This window comes from Staurois parvus, unplaced genomic scaffold (genome assembly GCF_062004578.1).
Source record: "Staurois parvus isolate SC_StPar_1 unplaced genomic scaffold, SC_StPar_1.0 ptg001426l, whole genome shotgun sequence".
Taxonomy (NCBI): domain Eukaryota; kingdom Metazoa; phylum Chordata; class Amphibia; order Anura; family Ranidae; genus Staurois; species Staurois parvus.
In genome coordinates this window covers 22,867-46,172 of record NW_028319222.1, presented here as the reverse complement: position 1 = coordinate 46,172, position 23,306 = coordinate 22,867, and the positions used below count along the sequence as shown (strand labels likewise).

The 23,306-nt window shown below is 44.5% G+C and overlaps 1 protein-coding gene across 6 annotated transcripts in view; it reads left to right on the top strand.

Annotated features, from left to right (window-relative positions):
• LOC149436080 (F-actin-monooxygenase MICAL2-like) overlaps positions 1-23,306 on the top strand; it is a 202,306-nt gene that overhangs the window by 156,140 nt on the left and 22,860 nt on the right. For 4 of the 6 annotated variants that reach the window (XM_089662080.1, XM_089662076.1, XM_089662078.1 and 1 more), the window contains exons 4-12: positions 31-147; positions 2,998-3,099; positions 7,770-7,925; positions 10,167-10,267; positions 11,830-12,087; positions 13,025-13,140; positions 17,679-17,805; positions 22,816-22,906; positions 22,999-23,146. In XM_089662080.1, coding sequence (XP_089518206.1) covers positions 31-147; positions 2,998-3,099; positions 7,770-7,925; positions 10,167-10,267; positions 11,830-12,087; positions 13,025-13,140; positions 17,679-17,805; positions 22,816-22,906; positions 22,999-23,146 — 1,216 coding nt within the window. The remainder of the gene's footprint in view (positions 1-30; positions 148-2,997; positions 3,100-7,769; positions 7,926-10,166; positions 10,268-11,829; positions 12,088-13,024; positions 13,141-17,678; positions 17,806-22,815; positions 22,907-22,998; positions 23,147-23,306) is intronic. The other 2 variants (XM_089662079.1, XM_089662081.1) reach the window with 2 other exon arrangements.

Genomic DNA, 23,306 nt, shown 5'->3' with positions numbered 1-23,306 from the left:
GTATATCAAGCCAACCTATTGTCTTTGCAGGTATCTGGCAGCTGCAGCTCATGTTGTTTAAGATCGCTCTTCTGCACGGTATAGAGATCCATGTGAATGTCGAATTTGTCAAACTTCTGGAGCCGCCGGAGGATCAAGAGAACCAAAGTAGGTTTTATTGTAATAAAATAAATTTATATTGTATCCCGCCTCATTTCCTGGCTGGAGGGCGTCCAGCACCATCCAGCTCTTTCCTTCCCAGCCTGGCTGTCCCAGGCCCAAGCCCCTTTTGGATTGCAGTACAGTCATGGAGGCTCACCATTGCATGTGGGTGTTACCTATGTAAATACAACCTGCCTAGGAACGCCCACTCCTCCAGGTTACCACCCACTGATCAAGGCGTTTGCATAATCCTTCCCAAGAGCCATCCCACTGCTTGCATCAGAGCTGAGGGTTCTTGAGAGGAGGCAGGGGGCTGTGGTGTTTTCAGCAAGCTGTTTACAGCACCCTGCCAGCCCCCACCAGTCATGCATTGCATAGAGAAGCACAGAGACCCAGTAATGACAAATTCACATAATGAAAATGAAAGGATTTTATATAAAAATGTCATTACCGTGTTGATAAAAAATGTTGATACCGTGTGCTCAGAGCGACTTCACAGACGACTAACAGTGCGATTTCACGTGCGACTTGCTGACAATTTTATTTAACAGATGTCCGTGGAAGCCACAATGAAGCTGCACTGAAAGAGCGCAGGAACCATTCTCAAAGTCGCTGTGGTTCCATTGCCGCAAATGGGGTGCAACTTGTCATGAGCCTTTGAACTGACAAGCAGGTGCGGACTGACAACTCATAGGGCCCCCGGGCAATTGGGGATCATGGGGCCCCTGTGTCCTTGCCCACACTCAAAACACACCCAAAAAAGCCTATAAAAGGTACCAGGGAAATTTTTTGGGGCCCCCTACTGACCACGGGCCCTCAGGCAGTGCCCAAGTGCTCGAATGGTCAGTCCGCCCCTGCTGACAAGTCACATGACAAGTCACATGACAAGTCACGCTGGGGTGAACCAGGGCTAGATGTAAGATTTAAGGCTGCATTCACATCTGTGTGTTAGGAGAACGCACGCAGAAACCGTCATTTCCATGCACGTCCCCAGAATGAGCATAAAATACGCATTGCGCTTGCAGTGCCATTCATGCACCCCAAATGCGGGAAGCAAATGCATGCAAAAATGCTGCAAAGCACGTGGTAAACACACAAAAACCAGAGTGCAGAAAAAAAATACCCAGAACGCAGCAAAAAAAAAAAAAAAGCAGCAACAAAAAGAAAAAAAACCTACACAAACCAGAATGCAGCAAAAAAATACAAACACTAACCAGAATGCAGAAAATAAATACAAACCAGAATGCAGCAAAAAATCCCCCAGAATGAAGCAAAAAAACAAAACACACAAACCAGAATCCAAAAAAAAAACCCCACTAACCAGAATGCAACAAAAAATTAAAAAATCCCCACAAATCACAATGCATTAAATAAAAAAACAGAGCGCAGCAAAAAAATAAATGCATAAACCAGAATGCAGCAAAAAAAAAAACAAAACCCCGTAACGCAGCAAAACAAACCAAACCTCAGCAAAAATAAAAAAAAAACACTAACCAGAATGCAGAAAAAATACACAAACCAGTATGCAGCAAAATAAAAACCGCATGTAAACCAGGACGCAGCAAAGAAAAAAAACACAAAAACCAGAACGCAATCTAAAAAAAAAAAATAAACCAGAACACAGCAAAAAAAAAAGTGGTTAATGTTAATGGTGCCCCAAATACGGAAAGCAAAAGCATGCAGGAAAAAGACACAAACCGGAGCGCACCAAAAAACAAAAAGCACACAAACAGGAATGCAGCAAAAAAAAACAAAACAAAAAAACAGAATGCAGCAAAAAGACAAAACAAAAAAAAACACTTTGCTTTGCCGCATTTGTCACGCATAGGGCAGCCCACGCCGGTTTCCATGTCGCGCAAAAAAAAAACGTATGGAGAAGCCCGCATGTCACGTGCGCTACAGATGTCATCTAAGGTAAGTCAGGGCAGCAGACGTTCTAACAACGGCCAATCCCCAGTCACGCCATCGATAATCTTGGCACAGGTTGGTGCCTTTCCCCGTCTCATTGCAGCCACCGGTGCGTGCCGGGATAAAGGTGGCGATTAATCTGGCTCCGGTTGGTGGGATCGTTGTAGCCGGGAAGGGGAAGGCGGGGGGAGGTTTCAGAATGATCACAAGGTGATGACAAATTGGAATTTTGGAAGATTCTGAAACCCGAGAGAATGAAAATGAGACGAGGACATGAATTTATAGCCTGTTATGTCAGCGGATTGCCAGTGTCAGAGTGCGGCAAACACCCCCCCCCCACCCCCACCCCCGCGAAGCGGCGATTTGTAAACTGTTACTGGCTCGTTGATGTGTCGGGAACGAGTTTTGGAAATAATGACATTCGAGGACAGAGCCGTTCTAGAAGTAGAATGAAATAATCGAGAGCAAGAAAAATTCGGAGTGCCCTATATCCAAGCAGCTGAAGGTTCAGATGTTCAGGTACTTATTACCACTCACAGATAACACTACTTCCCTGACAACCCCTTCACCTGCTTTTCTCTCCAGAAGGACGGCATCACCTTTGTTCAGGCATCATCCAGAGTCACCATCTACTTCCTGGAGCGAGATACTGACCGTTCTGGGCTGTGTTCACAAATGTCTGACACAAATCAGCCCCTGCTGATTGTTAATATTATTAGTATTATTATTGTTATTATTATTGTTTTTGTTGTTATTATTATAATTATTATAGAGGATTTATATAGCACCAACAGTTTGCACAGCCAGATTGTTTGAACTGGACTGGGAATGTACCCAGAACAGATTCACAAGCCAATCGCCCCATGTCTCATTCTCACCCCTGACCGTAATGTCTCCGCCTCTATAATACCAACATTAACCAATTACCTCTCCATTTCCATTTTCCAGAAGTCGCTTGGAGGGCGGAGTACCTGCCCCAGGATCACCCCTTATCGGACTATGACTTTGATGTGATCATCGGGGCAGACGGACGCAGGAACACCCTGGAAGGTATTGTAATTATTAATGGTGTCGATCCCATATCACTCACCTGAAAGTGAACCTTTACTTCACTACTTACCTAAACCTGATCTCCAGCCTCCCATCCAGTCTTGCACAGGGTACCGGCTCCTCCCCTCTAGTCTTGCACAGGGGTATTGGCTCCTCCCATCCAGTCTTGCACAGGTTTACCGGCTCCTCCTTTTCAGTCTTGCACAGGTGTACCGGCTCCTCCCATCCAGTCTTGCACAGGTGTACCGGCTCCTCCCCTTCAGTCTGGTACAGGGGTATTGGCTCCTCCTCTTCAGTCTTGCACAGGTGTACCGGCTCCTCCTCTTCACTTTTGCACAGGTGTACCGGCTCCTCCCCTTCACTCTTGCACAGGTGTACCGGCTCCTCCCCTCCAGTCTTGCACAGCTGTACCGGCTCCTCCCCTTCACTCTTGCACAGCTGTACCGGCTCCTCCCCTTCACTCTTGCACAGGTGTACCGGCTCCTCCCCTTCACTCTTGCACAGGTGTACCGGCTCCTCCCCTTCACTCTTGCACAGGTGTACCGGCTCCTCCCCTTCACTCTTGCACAGGTGTACCAGCTCCTCCCCTCCAGTCTTGCACAGCTGTACCAGCTCCTCCCCTTCAGTCTTGCACAGGTGTACCGGCTCCTCCCCTTCATTCTTGCACAGGTGTACCAGCTCCTCCCCTTCACTCTTGCACAGGTGTACCGGCTCCTCCCCTTCACTCTTGCACAGCTGTACCGGCTCCTCCCCTTCACTCTTGCACAGTTGTACCGGCTCCTCCCCTTCACTCTTGCACAGTTGTACCGGCTCCTCCCCTTCACTCTTGCACAGGTGTATTGGCTCCTCCCCTTAACTCTTGCACAGTTGTACTGGCTCCTCCCCTTCACTCTTGCACAGGTGTATTGGCTCCTCCCCTTAACTCTTGCACAGTTGTACCGGCTCCTCCCCTCCAGTCTTGCACAGCTGTACCGGCTCCTCCCCTTCACTCTTGCACAGGTGTACCGGCTCCCCCCCTTCACTCTTGCACATTTGTTAGCGGCTCCTCCCCTCCAGTCTTGCACAGCTGTACCAGCTCCTCCCCTTCACTCTTGCACAGGTGTACTGGCTCCTCCCCTCCAGTCTTGCACAGCTGTATCGGTTCCTCCCCTTCACTTTTGCACAATGTCTCCAGGTTGTCATGTTGCATTTTCCCGAAAATGACAGCGGCTGCAGATGGAACAGGAAAGATTATTTTTTAATAACATTCAGTTGCAATATGTCACAATTTTATACGCTACATTATTATTTTTATTTATTTTCTATTTTTTTTTTTTCACGAAAGTGGAGTTACCCTTTAAATGTCCTCTCTGTCAGTCGTCTGACTCTGCAGTGTGTCGGTGTTGTCATCTGATGGGTGACACAGCCGTTCCTCCAGAGGTGAAGGTTGTTATTTACTAAGGTGTTTCCTGGGTGGTACAACACATGGGTGTGTCCGGCCAGCTCTCTGGATGACGGAGGCCATCAAACAGCAGCTGCGGTAGAACGCCGAATCCAACCCACGATCCTATAAAATCCTGAACTTCCTACAAAGAGACTCTGTGAGCCCCGCAATTTGACACTTTTGAGATTTCCTTTTAATGCCGTTTAACAGACGTCTTTAGTGTTTTAAAGGCTTTCTTTAGCTTTACAGCGTCTATGTGATCATCAAGATCATGAAAAATATGTCATGTGTGTATAATCCATGTACACTGTATTGCCGGAATATCGGGCCGCCGGCCTTTCCACACACATGACCTTTAATGGCCCCCCAGTCTTAGTCCGTAGGGTTCAATATTGAGTTGGCCCCGCCCTTTCCCCCCCACATGACCTTTAACAGCCCCTCCCAGTCTTAGTCCGTAGGGTTCAATATTGAGTTGGCCCCGCCCTTTCCACACATATGACCTTTAATGGCCCCCCAGTCTTAGTCCGTAGGGTTCAATATTGAGTTGGCCCCGCCCTTTGCAGCTATTACAGCTTCAACTCTTCTGGGAAGGCCGTCCACAAGGTTTAGGAGGGTGTCTATGGGAAGGTTGGACCATTCTTCCAGAAGCACATTTGTCAGGTCAGGCACTGATGTCGGGGGAGGAGGCCTGGCTCGCAGTCTCCGCTCTAATTCATCCCAAAGGTGTTCTATGGGGTTGAGGTCAGGACTCTGTGCAGGACAGTCAAGTTCCTCCACCCCAAACTGGCTCCTCCATGTCTTTATGGACCTTGCTTTGTGCACTGGGGGGGCAGTCATGTTGGAACAGGAAGGGGCCATCCCCAAACTCTTCCCACAAAGTTGTCCAAAATGTCGCCTTAAGAGTTCCCCTCACTGGAACTAGGGGGCCAAGCGCAACCCCTGAAAAGCAACCACACACCATAATCCTCCCCTCCACCAAACTTTACACTTGGCACAATGCAGTCAGGCAAGTACCGTTCTCCTGGCCACCACCAAACCCAGACACGTCCACCGGATTGCCAGACAGAGAAGCATGATTGGTCACTCCAGACAACACATCTCCTCTGCTCTAGAGTCCAGTGGCAGCATGCTTTACACCACAGCATCTGACGCTTTGCATTGCACTTGGTGATGTAAGGCTTGGATGCAGCTGCTCGGCCATGGAAACCTATTCCACTGTTGTTGGGCTCATCTGAAGGCCACACCAAGTTTGGAGGTCTTTAGCTATTGACTCTGCAGACAGTTGGCGACTTCTGCGCACTGTGCGCTTCAGCATGCGCTGACTTCGCTCTGTCATGTGACATGGCCTACCACTTGGTGGCTGGGTTGCAGTTCCCAGTTGCTTCCACTTGTTTCCACTAACAGTTGGCTGTGGAGACAAAGGATCACACGAGGGTCAAAGGAACTCCCAGAGAGGTCACTGGAGACACATTGGGACACAGGAGTGCACAGAGGTCATTGGGGTCACTGGAAACAAAGGAACACAAAGAGGTCACTGGAGACACAGGAGGTCACAGAGGTCATTGAGGTCACTAGAGACACAGGAGCCTACATAGGACACTGGGGTCAGTGGAGACACCGGAGTTTAAAAAGATCACTGAAGACAGTGGAGACAAAGGAATGGCCAAAGATCACTGGGGTAGCTAAAGACAAAGGAGTTTACATAGGATAATGGGGTCAATGGAGACACAGGAGCACAAGTAGGTCACTGGGTTCACTGGAGACAAACAAATGCACAGAGATCAGTTGGGTAGCTGGTGACACAGGAACTCACACTGGGGTCACTAAAAGCATATGAACTTACATAGGATACTGGGGTCATTGGAGACATAGGAGCTCACAGAGGTCACTGAGGTCACTAGAGACACAGGAGCCTACATAGAACACTGGGGTCACTGGAGACACAGGAGCGCAAAGAGGTCATTGGAGACACAGGAGCTTACATAGAATACTGGGGTCACTGGAGACACAGGAGCACAAAGAGGTCATTGGAGTCACTAGAGACAAAGGAGGGCAGAGGTTATTGGGGTCACTGGAGACACAGGAGTGCAAAGAGGTTATTGGGGTCACTGGAGACACAGGAGTGAAAAGAAATGACGAGTCAATGGAGACAAAGAAACACACAGAGATCACTGGGGTAGCTAGGGACAAAGGAGTTTACATAGGACATTGGAGACACAGGAGCACAAGGAGGTCAATGGGTAAACTGGAGACAAACAAATGCACGGAGGTCACTGGAAGCATATGAGCTTACATAGGATATTGGGGTCATTGGAGACACAGGAGCTCTCAGAGGTCACTAGAGAAACAGGAGCTTACATAGAAAACTGGGGTCACCGGAGAAACAGGAGCACCAAGAGGTCATTGGGATCACTGTAGACACAGGAGTGCAAAGAGGTCATTGGCATCACTGTAGACACAGTAGTGCAAAGAGGTCATTGGGGTCACTGCAGACACAGTAGTGCAAAGAGGTCATTGGGGTCACCAGGGACACAGGAGTACAAAGAAATGACCTGAATCAATGGAGACAAAGGAACACACACAGATCACTGTGGTAGCTGGAGACACAGGAGTTCACATAATACATTGGGGTCAATGAAGACACAGAAGCACAAAGAGGCCACTGGAGTCACTGGATACAAAGGAACGCACAGAGATCACTGGGGTAGCTGGAGACACAGGAGTTCACATAATACATTAGGGTCAATGAAGACACAGAAGCACAAAGAGGCCACTGGAGTCACTGGATACAAAGGAACACACAGAGATCACTGGGGTAGCTGGAGACAGAAGAGCTTACATAGGACACAGGGGTCAGTGGAGGCACCTGAGCTCCCAGAGGTCACTGGAGACATAGAAGTGCCTAGAGGTCACTGAGGTCACAGGGGTCACAGAGGTTGCTGGAGACACAGGAGATACTTCATCCTGTATCTCGGCTTTGGCGTAGCCACTCGTTGCTTGAATACCGAGCAACACCTGGGTTTGCCATTTAAAGTCAGCACCAACCAAGAGAGCCGTCTCCCAACTGGCCATGGCGCCGGTGCTGCGGACGAAACTATAAGCACCGCCCCCACCTTAACCAAAACTAAAACCAGGCATTTTGTTCTTCTCATCTTCTCGCCTCTTTGACGTGATTCAATGTCTACAAATGTCTCCACAGATACCTTCGGCCCTTTAAACATTCACGCTCCTTTTTTTTCCGCCGCAGGATTTCGAAGGAAAGAATTCCGGGGAAAACTCGCCATCGCCATCACAGCCAACTTCATCAACAGAAACACGACGGCGGAAGCCAAGGTGGAGGAGATCAGCGGCGTGGCCTTTATCTTCAATCAGAAATTCTTCCAGGACTTGAAGGAAGAAACAGGTTGGTCCTGATTCTCAGAGCCGTCAGTAAACGCCGACGCATGACATGAGAACGCCGGCTCCGGGTCATTGGCTTTGTTTTCAGGGGTGACGAATAGTTCAGGAGGAAATCAGCCTGACACAAATAGAAGCAACCTGACAAAGGAACTTTCATTGCTGAATGAAGGCCACGGCCATGTGTGTGCGTCTTAAAGCGAATCCAAACCCCGGCACTAAAATCTCATCGAAGCTCTACCAAGTTAACCGCTTGAGCTCCGGAAGGTTTTACATCCTTCACAACCAGGCCATTTTTTTTTTGCTATTCAGCACTTCGCTACCTGTTATTATTCCAGCTACTTATAAAGTGATATCGATGATCACTGTTATAAGCAGTAGTATTAGCTGTCATGAATGGCTTGAATCATTCATCGACAGCTTGATTCCTATTGTGATCTGTGATTGGCTACAGCTAATCACTTGGTACAGGGTGCTGTGATTGGCCCAGGTACCGTAGCTAGGGCCAATCACAGCTGAGGGCCATTCACAGCATCACTTATAGCTGAGGGCCAATCACAGCATCACTTGCTGTCCCTCCCACACTACTTTTACTGCAGGCAGGCGGTGGGCAGGACGGCAAGTGGTTAACGTCAGTTCAAAATTAGTTTTTAGTCCTTTTAAATCTGCAGCTTTCATTCAAATTATCCCGGATGATACTGCCACTGGGGTCCTCGTTCAGCCACTTTCTGTTGTATGGTGACAACGCCTTTTGAATTCTGCTCCTGCGCCCTCCCTAAGGTCCATTCACACCTAGGCATATTGAGAATGCCTGCAAAACCGACCACGTTTGTATTCATTTTGTGTGCTTTCTCGCACTACACATAGAGGTCATTCCATTCATTTCAATGGGCTGTACTGTGAACGAAAAATGCAGCAAAGTATTCCATGTGGTCTTTGCCATGTTAAGTTTTGCGCATTTTTAACCGTACATTTTCATGCATTTGTTTTGTGCTTTTCAGCACTGAAAAACTTTAGTCTGCATGCTGTGTTTGTGGTGTCAATAACAATGAATGGCACCTCAGATGCAAAACATGAGGTTTTCATGCATTTCGTAAATGCTCACTTAATTGCATGATATTGCTGCACAAATAGCCAATCTTTCCCTATCCTCTTTTTTTCCTTTTCTTTTGTTTTTTTTTTCCTTCCTTTTTTATCTTCTCCCTTTTCCCCTTTTTATTCCTATTTTTTTTTTTACATTCTTTTATTTAAGAATTATGAAGTATTACAATGCAATAAAAAAACATCCAAGAGGCAACTACATTTTCACATTTATTTTTAGAATTAATAGTTTGGAGCACTGAAATTAAAGGTTTTTTTCTTCATTATGTCGCACATTGGAATTTGATTGACTTATAAAAAGTTTTTTTTCACATATATTTTTAATATTTTTATATTTAAGGACATTATTATTGGACACTTTTTTGATGTTTTTGATTGATTTATATATATATTTTTTTATGACACTCGATTACGTGATAGTTAAGTTTATATTTGCAATTAAGATTATAGTTTTGATTTTGATGTACTTTCTGGGTATATATATATTTATATATATATATATATATAGAGAGAGAGAGAGAGAGATATGTGTGTGTGTATATATATGTGTTTGTGTGTGTGTATATATATATATATATATATATATATATATATAGATAGATATATAATTTATTTATTTTTTCTTGTTGATGATTTTTGAATATAGATTATTTGGTTAGAGTGCTACTTTTTTTTTAATTTTCTGTCACTTGCAACTAATAACATCAATATATAAACAAACATATGAGCAGCAAAATAAAAATGTTCCATGGTATGGACAAGTAGATAAGATAATGTAATAATGTGATAATAAACATGACAGGACATTACACAATAAATGATGAGGTAATAAAATGTACAACCGAGAAAAAGAAAATTGAAGCAGGATAGTGATGATAATATTTATATATAAAATTTCAGTCCAAAAAAAAGAATGATGTAATTTTTTTTTTTTTTTTTTTTTTAAACAAAATGTTGTTCTAAGCTCAGGATCTGTGGGCAGTGTATCTGTGTGTGTTCATACCCGTCTTGTAATCTTGTATTAAATAAACACCGAGGCTGCTTTTCCAAGAATTGAGGCTGCAGAAGACATCACTGGCGGCTTTTCCTGGATAATAAACTTTTTTTTTTTTTTTATCTCTTTTTTTTTTTCTTTTTTTGCTTCCAGGGATCGACCTCGAGAACATTGTGTATTACAAGGACAGCACGCATTATTTTGTGATGACTGCAAAAAAGCAAAGTCTACTGGACAAGGGGGTCATCCTGAACGTAGGTGGATTCTGTTCATTCATTGGCTCTGATTCATCAATATTTAATGCACCTCACAGGCCCTTCAATAAAACACAAACTATTGGTGAGGGACGTTGGATTATCAATGACTATTACGTCCTCATGCACACGGGACGTTTTTACAGCGGCGGTTTTTGGCTTTTGAATTTTTTTTCTACAGCCAGTAAACTCCCCAGCATGTAATCCTATGTGGCCATACACACATATACTGGAATTAATGTTTTTTGGCTGGAAAAAAAACCCAGGACTAGTGGGCTTCTAGAGGAGTTTTTTAGCTGCAAAAATGCTCTAGCGCTGAAAAGCGCAGCAAAACATGGTAAATTGCGGCAAACCAGCGTTTTTGGACTTTTGTTGACTAAAAAAATTTTTTTGTTTTGTTAAAAAAAATAACCTCTAAAAAAAATGCAAACGCGGAAAATGCGCATACAAAAATGCAGAAAAACTCATGTTTTTAACGTGACTTTACACAGGTAATGTTACCAGCATTATTGAAACACCCAGTGTGCATGGAGCCTTAGGCAAAACACGGTGAATTGCGGCAAACCAGTGTTTTTTCGCCTTTTTTTGACTAAAAAAAATGTTTTGTTTTTGGTAAAAAAAAAAACCTCTAAAAAAAATGCAAATGCTGAAAATGCGCATACAAAAATGCAGAAAAACTCACGTTTTTAACGTGAATTTGCACAGCTAACGTTACCAGCATTATTGAAACGCCCTGTGTGCGTGGAGCCGAAAGCAAAACGTGGGGAATTGCGGCAAACCAGTGTTTTTGGACTTTTTTTAACAAATAAAAAAAATTTTTCTTGGTAAAAAAAAACCCTGTAAAAAAAATGCAAACGCGAAAAAAAAAAGCGGGAAAACGTAAATACAAAAACGCTGAAAAACTCAACGTGACTTTATATTAAAAGTCGGACAAACGCTCTTACCCTTTTTTTTTTCTACCCTAAACTCTCTGGCTGTAAATCTGAATTCTGGGCACAAAAACTTGCATTTAAATATAATATTTAAGGAAATAAATTCACTAAGTGTGCATCAAATCCCAGATATTATCTTGTAAATTAGAGATGACATAATTATTATGCTGTACATAGAGAGCAGAGCTGTGAGAAGGGCCCGGCAGGCTCCACCCACATCAGAACACTACAGAAGGGGGCGGAGACCAGGCCAGCCACACTGCACAAGGAGAGAAAGCAGAGCTGTGGGAGGGGCCCGACAGGCTCCACCCACTGTAGAAAACTACAGGAGGAGATGGAGACCAGGCCAGCAACTCTGCACAAGGAGAGAAAGCAGAGCTGTGGGAGGGGCCCGGCAGGCTCCAATCGCTGTAGAAAACTACTCGAGGGGGCGGAGACCAGGCCAGCCATTCTTTACAAGGAGAGAAAGCAGAGCTGTGGGAGGGGCCCGGCAGGCTCCACCCGCTGTAGAAAACTGCTGGAGGGGGCGGACACCAGGCCAGCCACTCTGCACAAGGAGAGAAAGCAGAGCTGTGGGAGGGGCCTGATAGGCTCCACCGACTGTAGAAAACTACTTTGTATGTTTTCCAGGATTATGCTGATGCCGAGGCGTTGCTTTGTGCCGAAAACGTGGATCAGGACAACCTGCAGTCCTACGCCCGGGAGGCCGCGGACTTCGCCACCAACTACCAGCTGCCGTCTTTGGACTTCGCCATCAACCATTACGGACTGCCGGACGTAGCCATGTTTGACTTTACCTCGATGTATGCCTCAGAAAACGCCGCCCTGGTCAGAGAACGGCACGGACACCACCTCTTGGTGGCCCTTGTTGGAGACAGTTTACTTGAGGTTGGTCAGCTTACGAAACATGGTGTCCACCCAATGGTCCATTGTATGTGGGTTTTATTGCTGGTGAGGTTATTGTCTAGTCATCCTCTAAGTTGCTAGTAAAGCTAAGGCTGGAAAACAACTTTTACCTTTTTCTCACTTTTTTTTAAATGCACTTTTTGGGAAGAAGATTTATGTTTCTGGCCTTTAATGAAAAGAGAAATCTACTTTTATGTGTTGGAAATGTAGGCAGTCATGGTACACAATGTATGTTTGCAGATCATGACCCTCTTCTTCAGACATGGTGGGTCACTGAGCCTGAAGAAGTCTACTGTGATCCACGAAACTCGTAATTCATTTACTTACCAGCAGATAAATCCCTCCTCATCGAAATGTTTTCACATATGAGGACATGACTGGTGATACGTGTCAAGGACTTCACAATAATATCTATAGAATATGTATATGTGATATTTCTTTAAATGGAATGTCCCCACAGTCCCACTTGGATAGGTTGAAGAATTGGATATGAATCCTTCCCGCTGCCGCCTCCCAGCTCTTTAAGAGCTTTTAAGTGCTGGGAGGAGGAGGCTGGCGCTTGGGTCATGTGACCACTGTGATTGGCTGCCATCAACCATTACGGGCAGCCGGACGTAGCCATGTTTGACTTTACCTCGATGAATGCCTCGGAAAATGCCACCCTGGTCAGAGAACAGTACGGACACCACCTCTTGGTGGCTCTTGTCAGAGAAAGAGGTGGGCACTTGGGTCAATTGTACAATTTTAATCCAATGTTTAAACTGGACCTGGTTACCCAACAATTCTGGAGCTGGACCTCCTTTTTTTTTTTTTTTGGGTAACCTCCTGGTTTATAGGCCGGTGGTGTCTCATTGCCTGTTTTGTCACATGTAGCTTATCAGGTGTTGGACTGAAGAAACATAACCTGTCTGTCTTGCAGCCTTTTTGGCCAATGGGGACTGGTTGTGCCCGGGGATTTTTGGCAGCCTTCGACACGGCCTGGATGGTGAGGAGCTGGGCTCAGGGAACACCACCTCTCGAGGTCCTGGCTGAAAGGTAAGATCTCTTCCAGTTTTCAGCTACGGTCATGACTGTCCCATACGAGGATGAAGCCAATGAGCCATCATGGCCGCTGCCCCACTATAGCATGGCCGCTGCCCCACTATAGCATGGCCGCTGCCCCACTATAGCATGGCCACTGCCCCACTATAGCAAGGCCACTGCCCCACTATCCCATAACTTCCAGATGTTAGGACACATGGCGCTGGTGCTGTGGAACCAGCCAACTTACCAAAATCTTTCACTTTGCCTTCCATCTGATTTTGGAAACTTCCAGCTTACAATGTTTTGCCATGTGACACTTAACTCCTATTGACCCCCCAGGGCAAAAATAGCCAGCAAGGCTTTTTATAGATCACCATATGGTCATATATCACAAACGTAAAGATGGCTACACTGCACTCCTTAGAGGAAAGATGGTAACACTTTCATTTCTTTTCCAAGGACACTGCGCCATTATAGGCAAGAATGGACAATTTTGGTTCAGAGGGCCACCACATAACTCAATGTCCAGTTTTGGGCTTCATATTGTGAACATGGGGTAAAAAAACAAAAAAACAAAACAGATCAAGACATTGTCTTAGTATACATGTATTTTATGAGGGTATTTATTAAACATTTGCAGAGCTGTTCATCCTGTGAATTTGCTCTTTTATTCTGTGCAAAGTCGAATGTTAGAAGGCTATCTTCTCTCCAGGTTAAATGTTAAGTCCTAAAAAGTGGTTTTGGTAAATACCACAATATGACCACTAGATGGGGCTAAGAGTTAAAGAAAATAAGTACTACCCACATGGAAGAAAAATATATTTGAAATATATTTTTTAAATGTTCTTCCCAAATATATTGACATATATTTGAAATATTACAATTTTGGCCATATTAAATATATTTCAAAATATATTTAAAAAAAAAAGTGTGTATATGTATGTGTGTGTGTGTGTGTATGTGTGTATATATATATATATATATAATGTATATGTGTGTATATGTGGTGTGTGTGTGTATATATGTGTGTGTGTGTATATGTGTGTGTGTGTGTATATATATATATATATATATGTGTGTGTGTATATATATATGTGTGTGTGTGTGTGTGTGTGTGTGTGTGTGTGTGTATATATATGTATATATATATATATATATATATACACACACACTCTGTGTGTTGAAATGCGTTTTTAATACAATATATATGAAACATATTTTTAAAAATACATTTTCAAATATGTTGTATGTCTTTAAAATCTACAAATACATCTGCGTTTACAAATATATGTAAAAATAAAATATATGTTAAAATGTATTTTTTATATGTTAAAAAAAATCTGAAGAATATATTTAAAAAAATGCATTTCAACATGCAGTGTGTGTATATATATATATATAAAATTTTACATATATTTGTAAATGCATTCCAAAAATGTAGATTTGTATTTTTAAAGACATACAGTATATATTTGAAATGTATTTTTAAAAATATTTTTCATATATTTTGTAATAAAAACACATTTATATATATATAAATACATTCAGCCGTATCCGACCCTTGGCGATTGCATGGACCGTCACTCCTAAGCGACTTTTTTCCATGAATTCTCTTAGCAATTATTTTACAGGGTAGGTTGCCAGGTCCTTCCCAAACCCCTATATGTATGTATATATATATATATATATATATATATATATATATATATACTGTATTTGTTGAAATACATTTTGAAATATATTGAATACGGCCAAAATTGTAGTATTTCAAATATATGTCAATAAATTTGGGAATAATATTTTTAAAATATATTTCAAATATATTTTGCAGGATGAATTTTTTTTTTCCAAACATCCCTTAAGGTGTATCTAAACACGTGTATGTGAAAGGTATATGACACCATGTCCTCTTTTATACAGTTTTCCTAAAGAAAATAATTTTTTGTAAATCCCTTGCAAAATTTTCTTACCTGGAGATCTTGCCATCTTGAGTGACAACACTAAGCCACTGCCTCGTAATTAACAGCCTGCTCCTTTAGTTGGCTTTTGGACTGCCTATCAGTAGGCAGGAGGTATGTGAAGACCTGATAGGCAGCCTGGTGGCCGACTGAAGGAGCAGGCTGACAACGCTGCTGTTAATTGCAAGGCGGCGGCTTAGCGTTGTCACTCTGAAACAGGAAGTGCTGTTACTGGCAGGATCTCAAGGTAAGAAACTTTGCAACAGAGTCACAAAAAATGATTTGCTTAAGAAAATAGTATTCCTGGAGAGTTCTCAGTTCCCTGACTCATGGCTGATTGTCTTTTAAGTATCTGAAGACGAATCATCGCTGTTGAGACAATCAGAAAATAATTAGTACTTTACGGGAGGAGTGCAGAGCTGTTTGCTGGGTGGAGGCGCTCAACTCAAAGTGACTGCACACAACGAGACATATTAAAGACATAAGTGCGCTTATTTTTAGAATTTGTCTCTAATTTTAGAAGAAATTCGTTTTGAACAAATTATTGCAACAATGGAAAACTAATTTCTGCTAAAATTAGAGACAAATTCCAAAAATAAGCGCACTTATGTCTTTGATTAGAAATCTTTATGGGTTGAATTCTTTTTAATGCCAGGAATAGAGGGTGTCATGAATACAGCGAGGGGAGTTTGAAGTGTTTGGTGGTTTATCCGTGACATCTGTCCATTGTGTGTGTGTGGGGGGGGGGACAAGATGGCAAGAAGGGGGCCCACTGCAGAACATGTGTAGGGGCCTGCTGTGGAACCATAAAAGAGCCCCCCATTGGGATTAAAGGGCCCTGGGTCCAGAAGAAAGAGTCCTTCAGCTCGTAGGGAAGGGTTCAGGACCAAAGGAAAGGGTAAACAAAACCAATAGGGCCCCGGGACTGGTGAAAAAGGCCCAGTAGTGGGGGGGGGGCCCTTCATGGGTTTTTTCCCCCGATGCCCTGAAGGTTCTAGTTATGCCTCTGAACTGAACAATGGCCTGGACAGGATATAGTGAACTACTAGAATCGCAAGATCTCACTTATGACTGGGTCCTGGCATTTCGCCAATGTGGAGGTAGTAGTCCAGGACTGCAAGAAGGGGGCCCACTGCAGAACATGTGTGTCATGGATACAGCGGGAGGAGTTTGAAGTGTTTGGTGGTTTATCCGTAACATCTGTCCATTCTGGGGGCAGCCACAAGATGGCAAGAAGGGGGCCCAGTACAGAACATGTGTAAGGGTCCTACTGTGGAACCATAAAACAGCCCTCCAATGGGATTAAAGGGCCCTGGGTCCAGAGGAAAGAGCCCCCGGCTCGTAGGTAAGGGCTCAGGACCAAAGGAAAGGGTAAACAAAACCAATGGAAAGGGCTCCTGACCCAATCGAAAGGGCCATAGGACTGGTGGAAAAGGCCCAGTAGTGAAGGGGGGCCCTTCATGGGTTTTTTCCCCCAATGCCCTGAAGGTTCTAGTTATGCCTCTGAACGGAACAATGGCCTGGACAGGATATAGTGAACTACTAGAATCGCAAGATCTCACTTGCGACTGGGACCTGGCATTTCGCCACTGTGGAGGGAGTAGTCCAGGACTGCAAGAAGGGAGCCCACTGCAGAACATGTGAAAGGGTCCCACTGCTGGACCAGAAAAGGCCCCCCCAATGACAGTAAAGGGCCCTGGGATCCAGGCTTAGAGCGGAGGGCCTGGGACCAAAGAAAATGACCACCAGACCAATGGAAAGGGCCCTGGAACCAATGGATCGGGCCCCAGGACTGACAGGGTCCAGAAGTGAGGGGGACCTTTGTGGTTTCATGCATCAGGCTCTGAAGGCTTCAATTACACCTCTGAACTGAACAATGGCCTGGACAGGGCGCAGTGTAACATACGATAACATGTTTGTCATAGCGAATAAAACAGGGATGTTTCTAGATCTTTAGCTTTGGGGACTATACCTCGAAATCCAGGACAGCTGGCATGGTAATAAGGTATCCCGGTATGCTTTATATATAAATAATTATACTCACTGCAGCTACACAATTATACATTGTGGTCAGCGAACTGAAACTCGGAGACAAAAAAATGAAAAGTTTGACTTTAATGTGGAACAGTCTTCCTAGCTGGATTCAATCTGAGCGGCATGGCGTGCGCACGTGAGATCATCATTCCTCCTCGAACGGTAAAGACGTGTCCTTGATTCAATTCTGACTCACTTGTCTGTGGTCACCGATTTAAAAAAAAATCATCTGTCAAAAATGTATAAAGCAAAAAAAAAAGCAGATTGTAGGTAATTTATGGTGAGTGGTTACTTCCCCGCTTAGCGGCTGTGGGGGGGGGAGAAGATTATACCTCGGGGAATGTTCCGCAAGCGCACAAAGAGATGACATCATCTAATGTATGGTGTGCTGCATATTTACCCTGCAAATCACACTGATTTAGACAAAATGATGGTTTCCTCTGGCCACAGCGCCACATGGCAGTTTTGGCAAGCATTTCCAAAGTGGGGGAAATATCTGAAGAGTGATGATTCTCCGAGGAGTTTGTAGACATCTGATTATGTTCTGTCTCCTTTCAGGGAGAGTATTTACCGTTTGCTACCTCAGACGACGCCAGAGAACATTAGCAAAAACTTTGACCAGTACACGATCGACCCTGCGAGCCGCTACCCTAACCTCAACTCCAACTGTGTACGGGGGCATCAGGTACGTGTGCACAAAGAGAGGAAAAGAAGGAATATGCTTTCTTGCAATAGATCAATCTCAATACATTTCATGACCTATTTCAGCCATTGTCAACCAGAGTTCCGTGGAACCATAAGGTTCCTCTAGAGGTTACTAGGTGCTCCTTGAGCTGTGACTGAGTAACCTACCATTTGATGGTGCTTGCTTAATTCCAGGGCCAGTGCCACGTAGCAGAGCCAGCTGTAGGACACCAATGATCTTTGTAGCTGTCTGTAAGTGTCGAATTCTGACCACCAATGCGTTCTTCCTACAAACCCCCAATGTTAGGAACATTCTTCCCACTGACCATCAATGTAAGGGACATTCTTACCACTGACCATCAATGTAAGAGACATTCTTACCACTGACCCCCAATGTAAGGGACATTCTTCCCGCTGACCACCAATGTAAGGGACATTCTTCCCGCTGACCACCAATGTAAGGGACATTCTTCCCACTGACCCCCCAATGTAAGGGACATTCTTCCCACTGACCACCAATGTAAGGGACATTCTTCCCACTGATCACCAATGTAAGGGACATTCTTCCCACTGACCACCAATGTAAGGGACATTCTTCCCACTGACCACCAATGTAAGGGACATTCTCCCCACTGACCTCCAATGTAAGGGACATTCTTCCCACTGATCACCAATGTAAGGGACATTCTTCCCACTGACCCCCAATGTAAGGGACATTCTTCCCACTGACCCCCAATGTAAGGGACATTCTTCCCACTGACCACCAATGTAAGGGACATTCTCCCCACTGACCTCCAATGTAAGGGACATTCTTCCCACTGATCACCAATGTAAGGGACATTCTTCCCACTGACCCCCAATGTAAGGGACATTCTTCCCACTGACCCCCAATGTAAGGGACATTCTTCCCACTGACCCCCAATGTAAGGGACATTCTTCCCACTGACCACCAATGTAAGGGACATTCTTCCCACTGATCACCAATGTAAGGGACATTCTTCCCACTGATCCCCAATGTAAGGGACATTCTTCCCACTGACCACCAATGTAAGGGACATTCTCCCCACTGACCCCCAATGTAAGGGACATTCTTCCCACTGACCCCCAATGTAAGGGACATTCTTTTTACAGACCCCTAATGTAAGAAGCAATATTTCCACTGACCCCAATGTAAGGGACATTCTTCCCAAAGACCACCAATTTAAGGGGCATACTTCCCACTGACCCCAATGTAAGGAGCATTTTCTCACTGACTACCGATGTAAGGGGCATTCTTCCCACTGACCCCCAATGTAAGGAGCATTCTTCCCACTGACCACCAATGTAAGGGGCATTCTTCCCACTGACCATCAATGTAAGGGGCATTCTTCCCACAGACCCCTAATGTAAAAAGCAATATACCCACTTACCATGCAGTCAATTGGTTTTAACATGGGTTCCCCAAGACCTGAAAAAATTACTTCAAAGGTTCCTCTGGGGTAAAAAGTAAGAAAGGGTGGCCGGTTGTATATGAGATTGTGTTATAGTGTATTTACTGTCTAGCCAAACTTTTTCATAGTTCACAGTCATTTTGTATTGTAGTGACAACTGTAGTTGTGCATAGTAGCTGTGAACTGGGGAGGGGATCAATGGGTTCCTTGAGAATATATGGCCAAAGTCTGTGGACACCTAACCATCAGTATGTGGCCAACTTTATGTGAACACTACTTGAAATGATTGAGTTTAAGTGTTTCCAGTGAAGTATTCTCTTAATACTATAACATACACACATGTTTTAGACAATTGTGCACTCCCAACCTTGAGGCAATAGTTTTTGGAAGGCCCTTTGCTATTGGTGGTCACTGGGCATTCTTCCCAGTGACCACCAATGTAAGGGACATTCTTCCCACTGACCATCAATGTAAGGGGCATTCTTACCACTGACCTATTTCAGCCATTGTCAACCAGAGTTCTGTGGAACCATAAGGTTCCTCTAGAGGTTACTAGGTGCTCCTTGAGTTGTGACTGAGTAACCTACCATTTGATGGTGCTTGCTTAATTCCAGTGCCACATAGCAGAGCCAGCTGTAAGACACCAGTGATCTTTGTAGCTGTCTGTAAGTGTCGAATTCTGACCACCAATGTATGAAGCGTTCTTCCTACAAAGCCCCAATGTTAGGAGCATTCTTCCCACTGACCATCAATGTAAGGGACATTCTTACCACTGACCATCAATGTAAGGGACATTCTTACCACTGACCACCAATGTAAGGGACATTCTTCCTGCTGACCACCAATGTAAGGGACATTCTTACCACTGACCACCAATGTAAGAGATATTCTTCCCACTGACCACCAACGTAAGGGGCGTTCTTCCCACTGACCACCAATGTAAGGGACATTCTTCCCACTGATCACCAATGTAAGGAGCATGCTTCCCACTGATCACCAATGTAAGGGACATTCTTCCCACTGACCACCAATGTAAGGGACATTCTTCCCACTGACCCCAATGTAAGGGACATTCTTCCCACTGACCACCAATGTAAGGGACATTCTTCCTGCTGACCACCAATGTAAGGGACATTCTTACCACTGACCACCAATGTAAGAGATATTCTTCCCACTGACCACCAACGTAAGGGGCGTTCTTCCCACTGACCACCAATGTAAGGGACATTCTTCCCACTGATCACCAATGTAAGGAGCATGCTTCCCACTGATCACCAATGTAAGGGACATTCTTCCCACTGACCACCAATGTAAGGGACATTCTTCCCACTGACCCCAATGTAAGGGACATTCTTCCCACTGACCACCAATGTAAGGGACATTCTTCCTGCTGACCACCAATGTAAGGGACATTCTTACCACTGACCACCAATGTAAGAGATATTCTTCCCACTGACCACCAAAGTAAGGGGCGTTCTTCCCACTGACCACCAATGTAAGGGACATTCTTCCCACTGATCACCAATGTAAGGAGCATGCTTCCCACTGATCACCAATGTAAGGGACATTCTTCCCACTGACCACCAATGTAAGGGACATTCTTCCCACTGACCCCAATGTAAGGGACATTCTTCCCACTGACCACCAATGTAAGGGACATTCTTCCTGCTGACCACCAATGTAAGGGACATTCTTACCACTGACCACCAATGTAAGAGATATTCTTCCCACTGACCACCAACGTAAGGGGCGTTCTTCCCACTGACCACCAATGTAAGGGACATTCTTCCCACTGATCACCAATGTAAGGAGCATGCTTCCCACTGATCACCAATGTAAGGGACATTCTTCCCACTGACCACCAATGTAAGGGACATTCTTCCCACTGACCCCAATGTAAGGGACATTCTTCCCACTGACCCCAATGTAAGGGACATTCTTCCCACTGATCACCAATGTAAGGGACATTCTTCCCACTGACCATCAATGTAAGGGACATTCTTCCCACTGACCATCAATGTAAGGGACATTCTTACCACTGACCACCAATGTAAGGGACATTCTTCCCGCTGACCACCAATGTAAGGGACATTCTTACCGCTGACCACCAATGTAAGGGGCATTCTTTCCACAGACCCCCAATGTAAGGAGCATTCTTCACACTGATCACCAATGTAAGGAGCATTCTTTTTACAGACCCCTAATGTAAGAAGCAATATTTCCACTGACCCCAATGTAAAGGGAATTCTTCCCACAGACCACCAATTTAAGGGGCATACTTCCCACTGACCCCAATGTAAGGAGCATTTTCTCACTGACTATCGATGTAAGGAGCATTCTTCCCACAGACCCCCAATGCAGGGGCATTCTTCCCAGTGACCACCAATGTAAGGGACATTCTTCCCACTGACCACCAATGTAAGGGGCATTCTTCCCACTGACCATCAATGTAAGGGGCATTCTTCCCACTGACCATCAATGTAAGGGGCATTCTTCCCACAGACCCTCAATGTAAGGAGCATTCTTCCTACAGACCCCTAATGTAAAAAGCAATATACCCACTTATCATGCAGTCAATTGGTTTTAACATGGGTTCCCCAAGACCTGAAAAAATTACTTCAAAGGTTCCTCTGGGGTAAAAAGTAAGAAAGGGTGGCCGGTTGTATATGAGATTGTGTTGAAGTGTATTTACTGTCTAGCCAAACTTTTTCATAGTTCACAGTCATTTTGTATTGTAGTGACAACTGTAGTTGTGCATAGTAGCTGTGAACTGGGGAGGGGATCAATGGGTTCCTTGAGAATATATGGCCAAAGTCTGTGGACACCTAACCATCAGTATGTGGCCAACTTTATGTGAACACTACTTGAAATGATTGAGTTTAAGTGTTTCCAGTGAAGTATTCTCTTAATACTATAACATACACACATGTTTTAGACAATTGTGCACTCCCAACCTTGAGGCAATAGTTTTTGGAAGGCCCTTTGCTGTTCCAGCATGGCTGTCCATCTGTGCACAGACTCAGCACCATAAAGACATAGTATAACCAGTCTGGTGTGGAAAAACGTGAGTGGCTTGCACAGAACCCTGACCTTAGCCCTACTGAACACCTTCCACATGGGTAAGAAATGGGTAAATCCTCTCACCTGACATCAGTACCTGACCTCACAAATGGCATATTCCCACAGACACACTCCAAAATCTTGTGGAGAGCGTTCTCCAAAGAGTTGGCTGTTCGAGCCACAAGAGATTCAACACCATAATAATATCCATGATTTTGGAATGGGTTGCTAACAAATTCCTATAGATGTAGTGGTCAGATGTCCAGACTTTTGTACGTATTTTTGTCTTTCTTGACTTTCAAGTTGACTTTCTCATTGGCATCCTCCAGTATTCAGAATACCGGAGGATGCCAATGAGAAAGTCAACTGGCTAACAGCCATGCAGATGATGTATCAGTTGTGTTTGGAGCTGATCTTTGATTTGACAGAGGGGGAGTTAGCAATAATGTTTGCATTATTTGTATATAATGTTGCACTTAACTATTTGTAGATCTTCATCTGTGGCATATGTTTGACTGCAGGTGAGGCATCTCTACATCACCAATGAGCTACAAGGCTGTCCTTTAGAGAGAGTGAGTTCCATCAGGAGGTCGGTCAATCTAAGCCGCCATGGTAAGCAAGAGCCTGTACCCACCTTCAAGCCTTACTTTGACTCTGCTTTTTCCTGAGACTCAGCCAATGGCCTTCTCTCCTTGTCCCATCAGAGTCCGACGTTAGACCCAACAAACTTTTGACATGGTGTCAGAAGCAGACGGAGGGCTACCGGAATGTAAATGTCACAAACCTGACCAGCTCCTGGAGAAACGGCTTGGCCCTGTGCGCCATCATTCACCATTTCCGGCCGGATCTTCTGTAAGTTGCTCACAGTGGGCATTTATGCGTTGCAGCCTTCTTGGCTCTGGAGTGCCATATGAGACATTAGTTTATATAAAGGGGCAGTAGGAGGGTTAATGAGCAGACAATAGGTAGAGCACACATCCGTAGAAACTGTAGTCCTGATCCATCTATTCTT